General features: G+C 45.9%; 1 protein-coding gene across 3 annotated transcripts; it reads right to left on the minus strand.

The window, feature by feature from the left end:
• Positions 1 to 194: 194 nt before the first annotated feature.
• On the minus strand, positions 195 to 19801 carry tnpo1 (transportin 1). 3 transcript variants are annotated; one of them, XM_068573931.1, is made up of 25 exons: positions 19626 to 19801; positions 19341 to 19461; positions 17957 to 18032; positions 17378 to 17527; positions 16694 to 16800; positions 10522 to 10655; positions 9610 to 9691; positions 8953 to 9075; positions 8104 to 8222; positions 7744 to 7804; positions 7399 to 7570; positions 7069 to 7221; positions 6756 to 6981; positions 5924 to 6095; positions 5703 to 5789; positions 5496 to 5603; positions 4133 to 4291; positions 3951 to 4038; positions 3774 to 3872; positions 3572 to 3667; positions 1725 to 1800; positions 790 to 889; positions 644 to 718; positions 382 to 521; positions 195 to 283 (listed from the first exon to the last, which is right to left on the minus strand). In XM_068573931.1, the coding sequence occupies exons 2-24, from the start codon at positions 19443 to 19445 to the stop codon at positions 414 to 416; spliced, it is 2676 nt and encodes an 891-aa protein (XP_068430032.1). In that variant the 5' UTR covers positions 19446 to 19461; positions 19626 to 19801; the 3' UTR covers positions 195 to 283; positions 382 to 413. The 3 variants fall into 3 exon arrangements, 2 of the variants coding, with proteins under 2 accessions (XP_068430032.1, XP_068430031.1); XM_068573930.1 differs by having other exon boundaries at positions 19341 to 19458; positions 19626 to 19741; XR_011077360.1 differs by lacking the exons at positions 195 to 283; positions 382 to 521; positions 1725 to 1800 and having other exon boundaries at positions 19626 to 19750.
• Between the last annotated feature and the right edge of the window lie 287 nt (positions 19802 to 20088).

Below are 20088 nucleotides of genomic sequence, written 5' to 3' on the forward strand. Positions count from 1 at the left end.
GATCGGTTTCATTACTTGTGATTGAGGTGTGATGACATGAATGTTCCTCCCATGATAAGGTTGTTCTGGCAGTCCCTTCCCCTCCCTCCCCCCCACCCCCTTGCCTGTGCATGGGGGCACTGGGCACTGCAGCTACCGCCTCCCTCCCACCCCGTCCTCCAGGTCGGGGAGGGGTCCGCACCCCCCCGTCCCTCCCCTCAGCAGGCGGACCCTTCCCCCCAGCAAAGGGTCACATGTTCCCGGGTAAAAGAGGTTCCCTGTAGTGTCTCCCGTAGTGAATGACCTGCACAGAGAGAAAGAGAGAGAGAGAGAGAGAGGCCCGAGTCAGTAACACAGAACAAGTCGCGTCCGCCTCAAACTCTGACATCGCCGAACACTGACCCCAGCGACGAGGCACACCGCCGTGGAAACAGTTACACGCCGTAAAAGGTCGCCAGCCGCTCCTTCAGCGGCATGGGGAACTGATCCGAGAAGCGCCTCCAGTTTTCCTCGCCCACCTGGTTCTTGAACCCGTGAAGGATCTGAAATCAAACACCAGGGGAAGTTCACGCCGCGCAGGAATGAAACGCTGCATTTCAAAATAGATCTTGTGAAGGGGGAGGGTAGGGAGGTGGAGGGGGGGGGGCAAAACCTCCGCCTTTACCTTGTAGAACATGTCTCTGAGATCTTCCTTTGGATTTACCCAGGAGGCCACAGCGTCGCAGAAGAAGATAAAGTCCTGTTCCAGAGGAGAGAGGTGAGGCGACAGTTCAACAGGGAAACGTCACGGCGGCGTTCGCTGGAGCTCACCTGCACGACGCCTCCCGGGTTCACGCTGATCATCGTGCAAATTCCTCTGAACGCAGAGTCTTTCTCCTCGTTGTCTCTTATGTTGCGTAGAGAGGTGCACCTGACAACAGGGACGGCCACATGTAACATCAGACATATCAACAAACCACAAAGATTAGATCACTTTGAACGCCACTATGCATGAGTACTGCAAATACCTACATAACGTTATGTCTGTGAGAAAATACAATACAAATATAGCTTATTTCAATCTGTAATGCAGACGTAATGTTTAGGTGTTTTATTATTGTTATTGTTATAATAATACTGGTTGTCTACATCCATGTGTGTATGTCATGACCTAAAGATAAGCACAGCAAGTCAAGCATGCACACAAAACTGATTAAAATCAAACAAAATAAGACATTTTTACTTTAACAGGCTACTTTGAGCTTGAGTAGCTCCGCAGTGCGTTTCTAAGAAACCTTGAAAATTATATCTATAGCACCTTGATAATAACATTACTTTTTGAAGGTTGGGGTTCTTTATTTTTGGGACAGGCGCATGCAGCTGGGTGACTACGGCCTGAGAAAGGGATCTAGGAGTTAAAGCTCTCTAGCAGCTAAGACTGCTTCCTTTCTCTGCTGCTGAACCAAATCTGATCCCATGCATCTTTTAGGTTAGCGACAGTTAACAAATGACAAAAAAAACAACTAGAAATTAAACAATGTATAATACATGAAGGTGCTACTGAGGCAAAAAGAAAAGAAAGTAGGACCTAAAAGAGGACAGGGTTAGTCACATGGCTGGCAATGATTACAAACTGATAAGAAAAAGAATAAAGGAAACAACTGAAAAGACTTCTTTTGAGAAAGAGAGAGAGGAGAGCAACAGGAGACAGGAGAGGAGATAGGAAGAGAGGAGATGAATTAAATAAAAGATTGAATAATACACACCAGGGTCTTATAAACTGCTGTAGCATGGGTGCCACCTCTTGAGGACAAACGTAACCAAGACGGCCAATTGTTATTGCTAAGGTAACGCAATCACGGTTACACACCACCAAACGCCAACCAAGACATGAGCAATGAGGAGGGGGAGGAGAAAAATAAAGAAAAAACAAACAACTCAGAGACATAAATCAACAGAATCTGTGTATGATAATAAACAGAAGATTTCACTAGTGTTGATTATTACGAGCCCCTCCAGTCACGGGGAGGAATGTAAAATATGACACTCTATAAAAAAAACATACAACACGTTTAAGGGAGAACACATTGACAACTTTGACAGGACATTCATAGAAAAAGGCAAACAATGGCATCTGCTTTCACAAATCATATGGATCGGAGAACAAAAAGCTAATCAATTCTGTAAGGAAAGTGATTTAAAAGTTAGCTTTGGTTTGAAATGTGGCTCTCAATGCAAAGACACAGGCGAGCTAACGTGTAGCATGTGGCTAGCATAAACAAGAGATGTCTCCCTTAAACTCACAAATGTTATTTTTTCCATAACAAAACAGAAATGTTTCTTTTTTTTGTTGTTCTTTTGAAATAAAAAAAGGAAAAATGACAGATTACTCCAAGCCAACTACATGGAGGGAGACTAGTATCCAGCACAGCAGGTTTCTTATGAGGCACAGAGGAGGGAGGACCTAAGTTTAAGAGACACAAAACTATGCAACATTCTCATTAACAAACAGGCATTTATGAACAGTCCAATGACACATGCAGAAAGCAGATGGTATGCTCTTCAGAATAAAGTTCAGTGCAGGATAAGCTGGTGGACGCTCGCCCGCTGCAGCCGCTCCCACCTGCAGCCGACGGTGGCGTTACGCGGCTGCACGTTCAAATTTAGCTCCAGCGATATAAACTGGAATCTATCGGCGGCGTTACGATCGACACGCGGGCCGAAAACATCTCGACCTGGTCGACGTGTCCCGCGTCCGTGTCGTGTTTTCAATCAAGCGTTGAAACCACGACAAAAAAGGGTGAAAAATTGTTTCCAGATGCGAACGGGAACAGAGTTTTGTAACGTAGCGTGTATCCTGCATCAAACGTTGGCCATTCTTAACAACATTTAACATCTATTGGCAGATATGCATCCACATTTAGAGAACAGTAAATTAAAGCAACAAATAAACTGACAGCAAACAAACAGGAACACATCTACAGAGTCCCTAGAGTTGATTTGTTTAAGGTTACACTTCACCCTTGAAAGCATCTTTTTTTTTGATGAGATCAAATCGGGATTTTCAAAATAAAATTTGGAAACAACAAGAGCAGTGTAACCTTTTCTTTAAAAAAAAAAAGAAAAATCTAAGCTAGGTGCCCTACATTTTAGTCGGATTCGGTGTTCTCTCAATGGTTTGTGTTTAGTTATTGTTTGAGTGTTCAGAAAATGTCTGTCTCGTGGTCACGGCTGTGATCTCACCTATCTAACCTATCGACCTATCCAACTAACTCACACGGCTCCTGCGTCCTACTGACGTCAGTCCACATTACTTAATCCCTACACTGGGTTCTTACGCGGCTCGCCCTGAGTCGAGCTTCAAGAATTTAAAGAATTTTCCACTTGCAGGAATCATTTAGCTGAAATATTTTGCATACTTTTGGTGAAACCAGCTAAACCTGTAAGGCCCACGGGCTCCAGACGGATGCTTTAGATTTAAAAAAGAGTGTGTGTGTCTCCCTGGCTGAATGGCCCTGCGTGTGTCTGAGCACCTCTCTGTGTGTGTGTGTGTGTGTGTGTGTGTGTGTGTGGCGACCTGGCTGGCTGGCTCAGCGCTGCCACCGAGTGGTACCTGTGTTCTCCAGGAGAGTCTTTGGGGTATTTGGCCTGTTAATGATCTCCACCAGCTGGTGCAGCACCATGGCGATGTACGGCTGCATCTCAGACCCTACGGGCGGAGCGACGGCGGGAAAAACAGGTGGAAAGAAGCACGTTTACTCTCTGGCCGCTGCGACATATTGCAGGTCGTAATTCGTGGGAATGGAGGCACTCACCCATTTGTATAGATATCTCTCCAATTGCCCATGTTGCATTGTTGCACACGGATATTAACTCTGGGTTTAAATTAGTACCCAGAATGGGCATAAAATCAGCTGGAAGAAGGAAAGCGGGTCAATTTAGCCAAACAACTTGTTTCCAAAACGGCGTGCGAGAGTGAACCGAGAACGTACCGATGCAGGGCTTCACGTGCTGGAAACAAGCCTTGGTCAGATCCCCCAGCAGCGCAAAGGAGCTCTGGCGCACCTCTGGCATCTTGTCCTGAGCGGTCAGAGAGACGACAGCAGAAAGTCAACACCGCCAGTTACCTGATCGGCGCGTCCGGTCGGCGCGTCGCGTGATTCGCTTTCTTCACCTGCATGCACTGGTACATGAGGGTGAGGATGTTGCTGCGGGCCACCAGCTCCTCGATGGTGCCGCCCAAACCCTCCGCCAGGCCGCTCAGCAGGTCCAACGCCACGATCATGAAGTCTTTGTCGGGGGCTTCGTACTGGTCCGGCTGCGACTGATAAAGCTGGAAGAGTGGCGAGCGGTGGAGAAGAGGATGCGAGTTGAATTGAATCATTGAATTGATAAAAAAATTATAATTCATTTAAAACCTTCTAGTTATGAAGTCAGCTCTCTATCCTAAAGCTACATGTTCTATCCACTTTTATAGATTAAAGGAATAGTGACGTTATGCCTGTTCATTTATTCTACTTGGCCACAAGGGGGCAGCGCAGCAGGTTGGAAACACATTGAACCCCATCTTACACTCACAGCAAAGACAGAGTCGTCATGTTTCACGCCCGACGCCGTGTCAAGAGAAAATGTACTCGTGCACATCTGTGTGCCGCCGCTTTGTAGGCGTGGCCAGGCGCTTTGTAGGCGTGGCCAGGCGCTTTGTTGCTGCCTTGTTGTGTTGAGGCGGCAGAAAAGCGATCGAGCAGATGCTCGACAAACACAAGGTCTAAAAAGGTCAAAAGTACAGTATTTTCCTGCTGTTTAAAAAAGGCTTATCGCTCAGATAGTAAGACACAGGCGGGGTCACAGCGTGTGTGTACTCCACTACAAGTACACTGTGACACACACACACACACACACACACACACGCGCACACCCAGCAGCGATTTAGTTAAATAGGTTATCGGGGCATTTGCTCACATGCAGTCCGCTGGAGTCGTTGATGGAACAGACACAATATGACACGACAATAATCCAGAGGCAGATAAAGATCTGGCGACAGCAATATTATCAGTAATAAATTATTCGTAGAATTAGAGTCCTGCGTGGGATTGTTTCAGACTGGTGTGATCCAAACATTATTTATTCCAGAGCGTTTCAAAGTCCAAGAAATCTTTTTTGAATCCACATCTGTTGGTGTTTAGACTTTCAAAAACAACATTTTCACTCAAGAAAACGGCTCACTCCAATATGCAGAATCCATTTAAATAGTGCCGGGTGAAGCTGACTTCTAAAGGGATGTGAGATGATGTCTGTTTGAATTCATGTTACGCCCCAAACACACCAGAGATTAGAGACCTGATATGAACCTTTTGCCCCTTGGGCTTTAACTTGCTGCCTCGTGGAGCTGGAACCGCCCTAAATGTCTTGTGACCGAGCGCTTACCACACGCCGGAGAATGAAAAGAGCCCATTACCACCATGTACAGATTATATGGCCTTAAAACCAACACAGTGAGCTTTAGTGAGAGAGTGTGTGTGTGTGTACACACTCACCATGGCTTGAGCGAGCGTCTTCTGCACCAGGTTGACGCAGCGCTGGTACACGGGCTCACAGTAGGGCAGGAAGCCGCTCTGCAGGGCCGTGGCCACCGACGACAGACACTGAGGGAGGCAGGCAAGCGGGAGAGTCAGCGACCTATTTACACACCGCTCTCATCGGGGAAGGGACCGTCAACCAAACGATTTGCACGGGCGACTCACTTCTAACAACGGGAAGAGGTCTTTGTCTTCGTCTTTCAACTGGTTCCACTTCTGGATCAGTGGAGGCATCAGCATCTGGATGTATTCCTGAGGAACAACACATATTAAATGAGTCTTTCCGATTGGTTGATGCTTGTTTATCTTCTCTAGTAGAACATCAGAACGTACAAGCAGGAGTAAACAGCGTGCTTAGTTTATATTCGTATCTCTGTTCTGCGTACCGGTTTGTTGAGGTGATGCCCCACCGAGTCGGCGAGTGTCCCGATGGCGTCGTAAAGGATGAGCAGATTTTTGTGCTGGTACTTGTTGAACGCGAACACCAGCGTGTCCAAGATGAACGCCAGGTAGGGCACCAGCTCCGTACACGCCTCCTCCTCCAAAGTGGCAAAGGCACTAAACAGAGAGACGAGCTCGAGGTAAGAAATCATTCGGGTTCCCACTCAGTTAATCAGACTCCTCCACCTGACTATCTGTACGATCTGGACCAGTGTTTACTGTTCTTCTGTTCCTCTCTGTGGGAGTCCGATTTAAAAGACGTTCAGTCTGCGGCTGTAACCGGTCGATGAAATCAGCTCTCGCTTGATCGTAAAATACAAATGCAGATTTAAGATGCTGCTACAAAAGTTAGACGTTGCTTGTTCCTGTTACGATGCAGCGTTGCATTTCAAGAGACATTGACATTTCCTCTCTCACCCAGAACACAGTTGAAACCATCACTACTGGTCAGACTGGAATCACAGAGCTAAAAACCTGCATGTGACTTGTTGTGTTTTCCAGCCTTTTCTCTGTTATCCGTTGTGAACTCTAGTGGTTCATTCTCTGCTAAAGGGCTAAACATGCTGGACATATTTAGTTTTCAATGACTGAGGATTTGTTCAACCGCTTTCCAGGTTTTTTTAGGACGTGTTGGTACTAATTTTAAGAGGACATAAATACAAGAACACACTTTTGAAGCGGAGGGGATCTTTAAGAAATCGGAGCGCCGGATGGCAACACCAGAGATAAAAAAAGCGTGGGCTTCACCAGTCTAAATGAGGTTCCATCAGGACTCACCTGCACGCCGCCTCCTGCACGCGCTTGTTGCTGTCCAGAATACGTTTGAGCAGCTCCGTCATCAGCGGCTTCAGGTAAGTGTCCGGAGGCTGGCTGACGACCCAGTGGGCGTAGCGGCTCAGTGTCCAACAGGTGATGGAGCGCACCAGGGCCTTCTTGTCGGACAAACACTGCACCAGGTGGGGAATGAGCTCCGGCAGGTACGGGATCATGCCCTGCATGCAGCCTGCAGACGGAGACTGTCATGTGTTATGCTTTCATAAATTGGGGGGAGGCCTCACGTCTCCACTTCTTCCTCTTTCCCCCTTTTTACCTTCAGCGATCGCCCCCAGCACGAGGATGCCGGACTCTTTGACGACCCACTCGGGATGGAAGAGCAGCTCTTTGAGGAGGGGCAGAAGGTGCAGCAGCAGATCGTCCCTGAACACGTTGGCCAACACGTCCAACGCCGCGGCCGAACACTTGCCTGACGTTTGGTGAACAGCAAAGAGACGCACACACGGACACAGAAGAGTGCGGACACACATCGTACAGACGTCACAGGTACGGACACAAAGAGAGGACAGCTGATCAATACCACGCTGCGTTTCCTAGCTTTTCTTTTGGAGACAATCTCTTTTAAAAATCAGGCAACTGAACTCACGCAGGTTCCAATCAGAGATGGTGTCGTCGTCGTCATCCAGGTCGTCGTCCTCGTCCTCGTCGTCCTCGATGCCGTCGCCCTCGTGCTGCTGGGCGACCGTGCGGGAGCGATGGAAGCGCGGCCGGATGTCCTGCTCGTTGTCCGGTATGGCCTCGTCTTCCTCGATGTCACCCTGGGGACGGACGGACGGGGGAGGAAACAAAGTCACGCAAGTTGTACACAGTCACACCAACGCCGGCTGATCTTTGTGTTTTAAATGTCAAGACAAACCACCCAATTGATGTAAGTGTCATGGCGCAATTCATCCTCCTGACTACAGGTACCAAATATACTACATAAACTGACCTTGAGCAGGATTATGTCAATCTCAGAGTACTTCATCCCGTTGACAAGCACTGGAATGAGCCTGCAGCAGAGGGGCACAGGGACATGGATGAGAACAGAGGGCAAGGACGGGTCGGAGCCCACGGGCAATCACTCACACGGGGACTCGTGCCGCGGGAGCAGTTTCACGCGACAGTGCGTTGAAAGATGTTACAGCAGAGGTCAACAGTCAGGACTCTTAATCAGCCGCCTTGAGGCGAGGAAGCGCAAATATCATCCCAGTGCAAGGTCTTCACCGGCATACAGTCAAGGTTGCTATGAATCAACAGCTTGCAATGCAGTGTTGGACTTTGTATTGTGTGTGTGTGTGTGTGTTCTTACTGGGAGAGGTGTCCACACAGCACTTCCTTACACACAGGCTGCTCCGCCAGCGTGAGCCAGAACTCACAAGCTTCCAAGGCAACGTTTTCATCTTGGTCTTGAGTCCTCAGCAGCATGTACTGAGATTTAAACAACGAGGAGATTTTAAAATACATATTTTACAAAAACACAATGTTTTAGCCAAAAAAAATGCAGATAAATACATCAGTAGTGTAACGAAAGTGCGTCTGTCCACGGGGAACGCATCGTTACAGAATGTGAGGGGTGATATTTTATATTTTTAAGTATCAAAACATCCTGTGAAAAGAGCAAAAACACTGCTAATCACTGATCCCTGAGCGATGTTGTACATCTACAGCCGAGTATTTATCATGTCGCATTATTTATTGCATAATTGTACATTACATATACACAATGCTGGCTCTATGTTGGCTCCCTGGGCACTGCAAACTTTACTCAAGCAGGAGAAAGATGTCGGGGAATATTTTCAGTATTTTTGGCGCCTAAGTCTTCATAGCATGGACTATGTTCATCATAAGGAACACGACACCCTGTGCAATAGAGCCCCGTGCAATAGAGCCCCGTGCAATGGAGCCCCGTGCAATAGAGCCCCGTGCAATAGAGCCCCGCGCAATAGAGCCCCGCGCAATAGAGCCCCGCGCAATAGAGCCCCGTGCATTAGAGCGGCTCGTCGATGTGTCGTTCAGGAACAAAATGCATCGACAACACTTGTTCACAGGATCAATTCATTCAAAATCACCACTTATCCTGGTAATACATCTATTTACTCTTCGTCTTTCACGCCCGTGTGTGTGTGTGTCTGTGCGGGGTGTGTGTGCGTGCTCTCACCTCGATGATGTTATGCATGTGCGGCAGCAGGCGGTCCAGGCGAACCTCCAGCAGCATGACGAGCGCTCTGCACACGTTCTTCCTCACTTCTGACTCCTCGTCTGTCGCCAGAGCAAACAGGTTCTGCGAAGGAGGAAACGACGTCGGGGTCAAACGTCTACGCCGCTACGCTAACACGCACAGTGTGAAACAACTGCTACGACGGCGACAAACGCACAACAACCGCCGTGTCTAAAGTACAAAGTGAGTGAATATGAAGTCAACACAGTAATATAACACATTGTGTGACATAAATACTGTGGTAGCAAGATGTTATAGTGTATTTTGCTTTATATTTTGTAGAGTTTAACCTAGTTTCAAGTTTAAGTATGGTACATTTTGCCATAAAAAACACATTTTTGTTCCTTCTTTTTACAATATTATATATAAATGTTACCCTGAGCACTAAATTAAGCTTGCACTTTATTTGAAGGTAACGCTCTGCAGCTCTCCTTTCAAGCTTTAAATAGGAAAAGCACATGCAGAAATACAAGGCTTTAAGAATCTAATTTAAAAGCAATTTCAAAGGCCAGGGGAAAGAAATACTACATAAAAACCCAAATAAAGTAAAACTCAGTCGTGTCTGCGAGCGTTTCGACACAGACGTGAGCGACTTGCCTCGATGAACGGGTCGATGTGCATCATGAGCGCCTGAGTCCTGCTGATGATGAACTGGTTAACGCAGGCGATGGCGTGAGACCTGCAACACAACAACCACAACTTAAGACACGCAAACACGCCTCCACGCTGTGAACGCAGCGCGGCGTCCTCTCCGCTCCAGCGCCGCCGATCAGCCGCTTTTCATCCGTCACGAGTCCGTTGACCTCAGACGGAGACTTCAACTGTACGATCATTTAGACATCCGCGAAGAAATCTGCCTCACAAAACATGTTCACAAGTAGATGATGTGTGTTCAGATATAAATAGGAAATATAAGAGGGAAAACATGTTTCTAAAAGTGCATTTTATACACATTTTTACTTATTGCGCAATACCTTCATACACACTTACTTATTTTATTTGTTGTTCCATCTGTATATTAAACATTCTTACTGTTTAATTAATTTTTTTCTACAGTTTATTTATATTACTTGATTTTTATCTTTATTTACTGTGAGCAGTGCTGCTGTAATCCTGTAATTTCCCCACTGAGGGACTAATAAAGGATTATCTTATCTTGTATTCTTAAAACAATACATTCTGAAAGTGTAATTCATATAATTAGAAAGCAGCCGTTATAAAAACACAGAGATGTTTTTCCTTCCCAATAGATTCCGATAACTGAACACGATTATTAGCCAGATAATTAACGCCAAAAATACTTTTAATTTAAACAAATAATAAGATTCTCAACAGCTGTCTACTGCGAATTGCCGCCAATATGTAAGCGAGGTTAAATAAATTCATGAACACTTTTCATCGCAATGCTCTGAATCCTCCAAACCGACGGTCAAGCAGGAGCCAATGCGCTCGGAGAGAAACGTGTTCGACCAATAAAAATGGAGGGTTTGGATGGAAAGGCGCTGATACCTTATCTTGGGGCTGCTGTGCTTGAAGAACTGCAGGAACTTGGGGATCATGATGTTCAGAGGACGATCCAGAATGTCGCTGTCCAGGATCTCGGCAGAGTCCTCGCAGATTTTCTGCAGCGCTCCGAACGCTCCCTGAAGGACGAAGCCACCATGTTGTGAATGTTATGGAGAAGTCCTACATGGAGGCCGGTTACACTTCACTTTGGAGGACGCAAAATGTTCCACCGCCCCGACAACATGGGAGCCAAATGGTCCAACTTTTTGAGACTCCTCCATCTGTGTTTCTATTTTAATTAATAGATTAAAGAAAATGTAAAATGTCCCTTTCAAGTGAACCAGAACGCTCCATCTGACAAAAACTAATAACACGTGCAATCACTTTGTTAAAACCATGCAAATAAAGTTATACATGTGCAAAAAAGATGAGCAAGGAAGCTGGTTGGATCCCTGTTTTCTCCCCATAGCTTCATGTTGAAGTGTCCTTGAGCAAGGCACTGAAGCCCCAGAGCTTCACCGCAGCACAAAGCTGCTTCATTACTGAGGATGGTGACATGCAGAGAATAATCCCCCCACTGTTGGATTAATAAAGGATTCTTAAATCCCGCGCCCCACCTGTAATACCTCCGCGCCCCACTAGAGGGTCGCGCCCCACAGTTTGAGAACCACTGCACTACAGACGCCCGTGTGAGGAGGAGGAGGAGGAATGGATTCAGGCAAATATATCTGTTCATATTCCATCGGATCTCCGACGTGCACGTCAGGTCTTAATGTGTTTACGTAAAGAAAAGACGTCACACAGAAAAGAGAGAGAGAGAGAGAGAGAGAGAGAGAGAGAGAGAGAGAGAGAGAGAGAGAGAGAGAGAGAGAGAGAGAGACAGAGAGACAGAGAGACAGAGAGACAGAGAGACAGAGAGAGAGAGATCTTAAATGTGTTCATCCTCCTCCCTCATCTTCAAAAGGATTCCTCCCCTTCTGCTCTAATAACCTTCAAACAGTTGGCAAGCAGTCACATTTATCCACACACACACACACACACACACACACACACACACACACACACACACACACACACACACACACACACACACACACACACACACACACACACACACACACCTCCTAATACAGGCTGCTTGACTCATGGTTAGTATGCATGTTCACAACACGCTGCAGCCTCCCCCGTCGCAGCCCGAGGAGCCGACACAAGAAACGGCGCCGACACCGGCGGCGTCTGAAATGCGCGGCGGCGTTCCCCTCAGACGGCAGACAGCGAACCGTCTCACAATGACAACGTGGAGGAGCCAGAAAGAGATGAAAGCGAGACGATGAGACCAACGGAGAGGAGACCGATGTCAAGGTCACAGAGGGAAACGTTTCCAAGGTCAACGCAGACGTTTCCCTCAGGAAAATACAGATTTCTACAGTTTCATCTCTCGCAGCGTCGTGAAGGAAATGAACAGGACTCCTTTTTATTCTAAAATATACTCAAACACAAGATTTAATGTACTCTGATTCTGCTGATTGAACAATTATTGTTGCTTTTTTTTGCTGCAAAAACAGATCGTTACACTAGAATCTGCACATTTGCTGTTTTTCTCCATTTTATGTCCCTGCATCCTGAATGTCTTTGAGATAGAGATATATATATATATATATATATATATATATATATATATATATATATATATATATATATATATATATATATATATATATATATATATATATATATATATATATATGAATGAAGATAAGATAATCCTTTATTAGTCTCACAGTGGGAAAATTGCAGCAAGAGACATTAAATAAGAAACAAGTAATAAATATAATAGTAACAGTAAAGATAATCCACCATAGTACTATTATATGTACAGCCAGAATAAACAAGTGTTAAAGGAAATGTATTTATACTGCACCAGTGAAAGTTTTTGACAGAATAAAACAATCATCTTCAAGGTATTAAAGATTCAAGGTTAATTTATTGTTATTATGCAACAGAGGGTTGCAAAGAAAACCTTTTTGTCCATAAGGAAGAATGAAAACCGCAACAACACAAATCTCTGTGCAGATAACATGGCCGACATCTGAGCATTACAGATGTGCCATCAGGGAAACATCCGTCCACTTTGACTCCGTTTGAGCTTTAATGTCAAACACAAAACCTTCTCTTCGTCTGTTCAGGAAAGCAGAACTTCATCATCGTTATGTTTTGTTCTGTCAAATTAATGAATGGCTCCCGCAGCATCAGATTTCAGCTCCGGAGACACTTTAACACACTGAAATGAAATGAAAGTAATACCCTGAAACGTTCAGATGAAACTCATCCCCTGTGAAAATGTGTGGACTCAAACCCGTAGGCCCGTCTCAATGTCATCAACACTTCATGTGGGGCGTGTGTCAACAGAGAAGGGCAAAGAAATGGCATTTCACTGACGCTGAAGCGTCTAAAATGTAACCCCTCCCCTGCAGCCCCGTGATGGACAGTCATTAAACGCAAGAATGTAAGTCATGGTGGACGCCGGCCCGGAGAGAGAGAGAGAGAGAGAAGTGTGCATTTACACAACTCAACAGCTCGCCGCTTCAGCGTCTCCGTACACCGAGGTGACAAAGCGCCTTCATCAACTTCATCCCTCGCAGCCGCCGTTAATCACAACAGTAAAACTGCTCTCGGGCAAACCTATATAAAGCCGTCGGCCGACACGACACCCGGCATCCAGCACACCTGCTCCCGGCCTTTTTATAGCACATGTGTGGGCTGCAGCGCTGCCACCGGGGCTTTTCATACAACTGCTGCTCTCTGACCACAAACCAGAGCTTTGGTTCAGCTGATGAGACCCAGGAGAGGAGCTGGGCGTGATTATATGTCGCATATTACAGAAATACACAAGACTTTGTTGTATATATATTGACTTTTTTACTATGATGAGATGAAATACTCCGACTTAAAGCTGAGCTAGACACAAATGCCACAATAATCTTCCAGTCAGGCAGTCTGGGAGATAAACTACACTTCTGCTCTCCTTTCTATTTTCAGGCTATAGAAAATCTAGCCTGTGACAGGAGTATTTGACCAATCACAGGTCATTTCCTTTTTTTTTTCTACGCAGACTTGTGGGTCTGTAAAGCCCTTTGAGATGATGCAGCGTGCTACGATATCAGCAACGCGGTTCAGAGACGGAGGAAAAGAGAAATGTCACCGATGGCTTTACAACAAGTTTGCAAAGAAAACAGGACGGTGATGATGTAATGAATGAATGACTAGTGCAGGTTACTGTATGAAGGATGATGTAATGAATGAATGACTCGTGCAGGTTACTGTATGAAGGATGATTCAAATATAAAAGTGTATCGGCCTCTTCTGCTGGTCTGGGTTTAGGACACAGAAGAGAGCGCTAAAGGAGGAGATTTTTAATTTTTTTTTGTTTTTTTGCTTGCCAGAAAGCCGCCGTCAATATGCTGAAAGGTCATTATGGCTTGTTTCCCCAATAAGGCCAAACGTATAGTAAACTCTAAACCCCATTACTCAACGTTAATAGCTACACGCCCCCCCAATTACACCATGTAGCCGACTCCATCTTTCCTCCCGACATCACTTACGTTTATAGCAAATAACAACAGATGTTACCTCGTGGCACTTATCATAAAGAGCACGTCTAGACTGCGCTCTTTATGATATTGTTTACCCACCAGGAGCAAGCGCTCGCTAAAAGGAAACCTGCATTAGCCCGTCAGCAGACATCAGTGTGACGATCGTCTCGTGTACATGCGGCGTAGACGCACAACACAAGAGGACATGATCTATCCGTCAAATATCCCAAAGCCGGCGTGCAGCCGCGCGTTCCTCGTCCACAAAGTGCACGCTGTTCTGAAACCGAACACTGGCAGCCGCCAAACCTCTTCCCAAAATAGATATCAAAGCGGCGGTGGCAGAAACGGTGCGAATTATTTAAGCGTCTCGGCCTCTGGCGACAGTCAACACCTTAAAAAATAACGTATTTGGAGACGTCTCCAGTGCTTTTACAAGCTCTGCTGTGGAGTCGGAGTCTACGTGACGTTTAAATCCTGACAGCAGGGACCTGCATTTGATTTTTCATGAATGAAATGTGTTTAATTAGGAAGGACTAACTTTTGGCCTTTTGAAAAGAGGTGCGACGCGAGCCACGGCAGGTGGAGGAGCAGGTTGTGAGAGCGTTGCTGCAACACTCGGCTCCACGCTCCACCTGACACCGACGCCACGAGGTCGCAGGTTCAGTGTCGTGAAACACAAGCTTTCCTTGTAAAAAAACATGACCCCTTGTGAGACGACTGTAGCTCCGTGTTTTCTAAGCCGAACGACATTAGCCTCCGTTGTAAAAACAAGCTGGAGCTCACGTGGATCGCTGCGTTCAATCTTGAAGCTCAACTCTTGTACGAGTTTAAATCAGTTCACACTTAATGAGTGCCATTAGCAATGCTCCAAACATTAAACACATTAATTCTGCCTTTTTTAGAGCCACACCGGTGGCTCCATCGAGCTGCAAAAGTAAAAAATTCCCCAAAAAATACCTTTACCGAACAACCATGATGGCAGAAAAGCCCAAACTCTATTTAAATATATGTTTTTTGCTTTAATCACAAGATTAGAAGAGCCTTTTTTTCATCCAGCACTAACTTAACCATCGTCAACATCAGACATTAAGAAGCTTTCCTGCCTCCAAGCTGCTTTTCAAAATCATAGGGAGCCTTATGAGGAGTCTCTGCATTTGGTCGCTGTTGAGTGTTAAGCCTTGTACATACACACACACACACACACACACACACACACACACACACACACACACACACACACACACTTCAAGATCCTCTGCGGTAAATAGCTGACCTAAATCTCAGCTTCTGAACGAGCTTTATGGAGCGAGAGAGAGAGAGAGAGAGAGAAGCCGGCCGTGGTGCCACCAGGAGAGACATTTATTTTCTGTCACATCTCCTTCCTTAAATTAAAGAGCACAGTGAGACACATTCCTGCCGGTGAGTCATCACATGTTCCTGTCCTTCCACGCCGCTGCAGTTACACGGCAACATGACGCCTAATTGGCGCTTGTTCTCCGATGTAACGCATCCACCTTCCCCTGCTGTGAATGATGTCACAGGCACACGCAGCTAACGGCATATTAATGGCGTTTATGCGAGCAGAAGTATGGGCGCGGCCTCCGCTACCAGCTTCTGGGTTGTGATTTCACCGGCTGCTGCGCCGGAGCGTTCATCCACCTCATCCATGCGTTTACTGGAGCTGATACGACCGAGAGGCCACGACGTGCAGCGCGCAAACAAGAACTGACGGCAAGCAAATGAATGCAAATAACTGGATAATAAAGGACGAAAAATGTAAAGCAAGAGCCACCCTGCATTGTTTTTGCTGACATTAAAAAGGTTTTTCTGGGTTCATGATGTGCGCCAAGTCAGAAAATGGGGGACATAAATGTTTTCTGGTAAAAAAAAAAAAAGGATAGAACGAGAATAAATGATTCCATGTTGAATAATCTGCAGTTGTGGCTGCTGCTCCAGCTGTGCGACTGCTTTTAGCTCATCTGGCCAGCAGGAAGCGATCCAGATGCTGCTTTATAGCTGACCCGGCTCTCTTCCCTTCCACACAACAAATGGATAAACAAACAAGCAAACGGGCAGTGCTGTGCACCCAGACAGGCCTTCTGATAGCCAGAAGAGTGCCGTACATGACCACACACGTGCATACGGCCATGCAGATACCAGCTTTGCCACACTGGATTTCATGACTGGTCCAATACCCGCAGATTAAACTGTGTGTGTGTGTCGAACATGTTTAATTTTAGCATGGGCACAAATCCTGACAGTTCCCTGCAGACTGAAAAAAATATTTCCATATTTAATGCTAACCGAGTTGTCAGATATAATCCAAAATCTCAGTTTTACGCTCGTGGTTCCTCTCATTCGCTCCGTTGCCATTGCTCACACATCCTGCTCTCTGCAAGTGACCTTGTAAAAATGATTTTTATGGTCTGTTCTACGACGTAGACGAGCACTACATCGTAGACGAGCGACAACATGCTTTTTCTGCCGTCATCAGCACAGCGTAATGATTAAAACGTACATGTGAAGTGTCTGCTGACGGATGAGCGGACGACCGCAATGCATCTCCTGTGTTTCATCCTCACCTCACACGTGTTGTAGTCCTCCGAATCCAACAGCACGCAGAGTTTGGGTAAAAGCCCCGGCCAGTTTTGTAGCTCTCCCTTGGAGGCGATGGTGGTGATGAGGATACCTGTTGAGAGGACAAATGCACTATTAGTTACGCTGGTGCAGCTACAGCTGATAAATAAATATAAAGAATCTCTCCAATGCAGACTATCAAGGGTACACATTAATATGCATGCAGTTAGCATCGTCACGGAGTACATTATAGCAAATAAAAAGCTTTAAGTTGAATGTCTGTGTCTTAATACACGAGGTGATGTGTTCAATGCCCTGCACATGAGGCCAACAGTGCTACTCCTGTCCTACAAAACATCTCAACTTCTATGTACGTCAATATCTGATGTTCAATATCAGCCGGAAGTGATTTAGTATTTACGATGAATTGGTCTACTCATACTCCTTTAACCTTCTTTGTCTATGACTCTTGCAAATAATTGACATTTCACAAATCATCAGTGTTGTGTGGCAGCAAAAAAACTAATCTACAGAGAACCACGAGGGTCAAATAACGCAAGCTCCACCCCAGATAATCTTCTTCCAACAGTCCCACGCTACAGCACCGGGGTGGATGCTTTCCCTTTCGTAGATGTGCGCATGCGAGATACGATGAGTGTTCAATTATTGCAGAATCACATTCCACTTACCCACGGTGGCCCGGATGAGGGGAGAGGAGTCTCCGATGTTTTGGAGGCACTCTCCCTTGATGAAATCAGACACGCCATTAGGGAAGTTCTGGTAATGGGCTTTCACGTTGTTCTTCAGTATCAGCCCACTCAGGGAGCGCGTGGGTTCATCTTGGGGGTGGAGGAAAGACAGCGTGTGAAGAAAAACACAATTAAAACATTGTGTAAATAAGCAACCAACTGATAACTGGACTTTATATTTATTCTACTCATTTCTAAACGTGTGTCGCGTTGACGTCTAGGAACAACAGGGCGACAGCATCCTAAAATGTCTTAACACCACTTAACATTTCGGTCATCGGCTGCGCAGGCGGCCAAGTCAAGAGTTGAGTGGTGCCAGGGACAAGGTTTAAAATTAGAGTGACCCATATTCAGAGTGCCACATCATCTCCGTCGAAAAAAAAAAAAAAAAGCCATCGGGTCGGCCGAGTCACGGCCAAACAGACCCGTCTCTCAGCAGTTACATAAAAGTGACATGTCTGATGTTCTCTAGGATCGCAACACAAAACCACACACTGAAACAGACGGACGAGGGCTTACCTTCCGATTTTAACTTGGTCAACACGAATATCAAATAGTTGTTAAAGTCTGGATACTGGTTCAGCTGCTCAAGTCTCTGGGAACAGTGGTTGAGGAAGACAAGGTGCTAACTGGAAATAGCATGCTAAAAGGTTAGGAGCATATTAGCACAGCAATCTATTACATGACATTAACAGATGGGGGCAGGTTATTTTCACCTGAAGATATGTGGAAATGGCAGCCGTTCATGTGGTCAAGTAACAGTATTACGGTGTGTATGCGTGAGGGGAGTGGGTGTCAGAAATGTTTCATACTCGGGTAGTGAACGCTGTAAGTACCCAGACAGATGGCGTATCTAAGGCTATAGCAGCAGGTCATCTATGAGTTAATGATGCAGTGCATATGAAGCGTTGCATAAGCGAACCATTTAGGATCAGCATGCAACCAGACAAAAGACGTGAGGGCCGGCAGCGTGCAGCCGGTCACATGAGCTGTCCTGCAATACAAACGCGTGCCGGGTGACAGATTTACTGTGCATTTTAAATGTCACACAGACGAGAGAATTGCACATTTTTGGACCCCGGTGCATTCATGAAAACCCCGACATTATAAAGCGTGTACATCATAGTCAACATCAGAGCCTCCTCTTCTATGGAAATAGCTTCACACAGTCACAACATGTAAGACTAGGCCTTAGACTTTCCTCTTTGATAGCGCTTATAGTTAGGCCTGGCTCAGGTTTGTCCTGGTCTAGCCCCGAGATCTTAGGATACACTGAGCTCCTCTTCTCTCTCCTTCTGGATGGATTAATTAATCCTGGTGATGTTCTGGGTACAGAGGATGTCATACGTGTACAGATTAAAAAGACCTCAAGTCAAATGTGTATTGTTTGGCTATACAGTGCACATTAAATTGAGTTTAGTGTCAACGCCCTGACATTTTCTTCGGGAGACCGTTGTTGTGATTGATTTGTAGCTATCACGATCAATACAATCACCATTACATCATTATTATAATGCACAGTGTCTGCTTGATTTAGGAGACAATGCATTATGCAACAAATTATATATAATATCCGAGTGTAACTGCATATTTCGTGATAGGTTGTGGTTGACATACAGCGGGATGTTGTTGCTCTGCTGCTGCTGCTAACGCAAAGGGAGGGTGAGGGTGACTATGGGGGCGACTAACTCCTGGATCGAAAGCCGTCACCAGACGTGTATAGACGTCATATCAACCCCGGCAAAATACACTGATCTCCAATGCTATAAATAACCCGTCATGATTAATTCATGAGCGACAAAAAAAGCACCAAGCAGTCAAGCTCTGACACGTATGAACAACCAGCGAGAAACACGGATCACGACTCACGACCCCTCGGGGCTCGGAGGGGGGGGAAGGATACTTGCTGGACGGATCTCTGTGTGGACGTGTCCGGCGACTGGGACTCTTTCAGCAGCTGTAAAATCTGTTGGAGTCCCTGCTCGTCTGGCTTCCACTCACACTCCATCTTGCTGCTGCTGCTGCTGCTGCGGATAAAGACATAACATTTTAGCTAACACACACACACACACTCACACAGAAAGAGAGAGGCGGAGAGGATTTGACTGCGAACAAGACACGAGCGCGTGAACGTGACGTGTTTTTTGGCAGTAAAACCCCGTCTTTAGGTGTATCGAAAGGCGTTTACCCCGGTTTTTTTTGTCTCGGCCGATCGTTGGTCTTTCTGTTGAAATGTGGACCGTCCGTCTGGCTGCTCAGACGCGGGCCTGTTACAGCACTCACGCTCACATCCGTTTTCGCAACAAGCTGGGAAGGAAAAAAATAAAAAAGGAGACGAAGAAGAAGAAAAAGCTGCGGGCAGACGGACCAGACTGCCGACGCGCAGAGCCGTATATAGAGAGAGTCGCGTCAACGGAAGTTCACACACAAAAAAGAATCCTCTCGATCGTCACGTGAGTCACGTGATAGACAGCTCCAGGAAGTAATCAGCGGCTAATTTGAATGTTAAGATATTTGGTAGAAATCGGTTCAAACAGTATGGAAGCCCATTTTTGACACACACAAAAAAATTAGGACCAAAAATAAAAATATAAATTAGGATTATTTTTTTAAATAATAATTAGGACAAAAAAGAAAAGAAAATAGGACCA

This window comes from Clinocottus analis, unplaced genomic scaffold, assembly GCF_023055335.1.
Source record: "Clinocottus analis isolate CAN_PGR_092001 unplaced genomic scaffold, fCliAna1.0.p SCAF_13, whole genome shotgun sequence".
NCBI classification, from domain to species: domain Eukaryota; kingdom Metazoa; phylum Chordata; class Actinopteri; order Perciformes; family Cottidae; genus Clinocottus; species Clinocottus analis.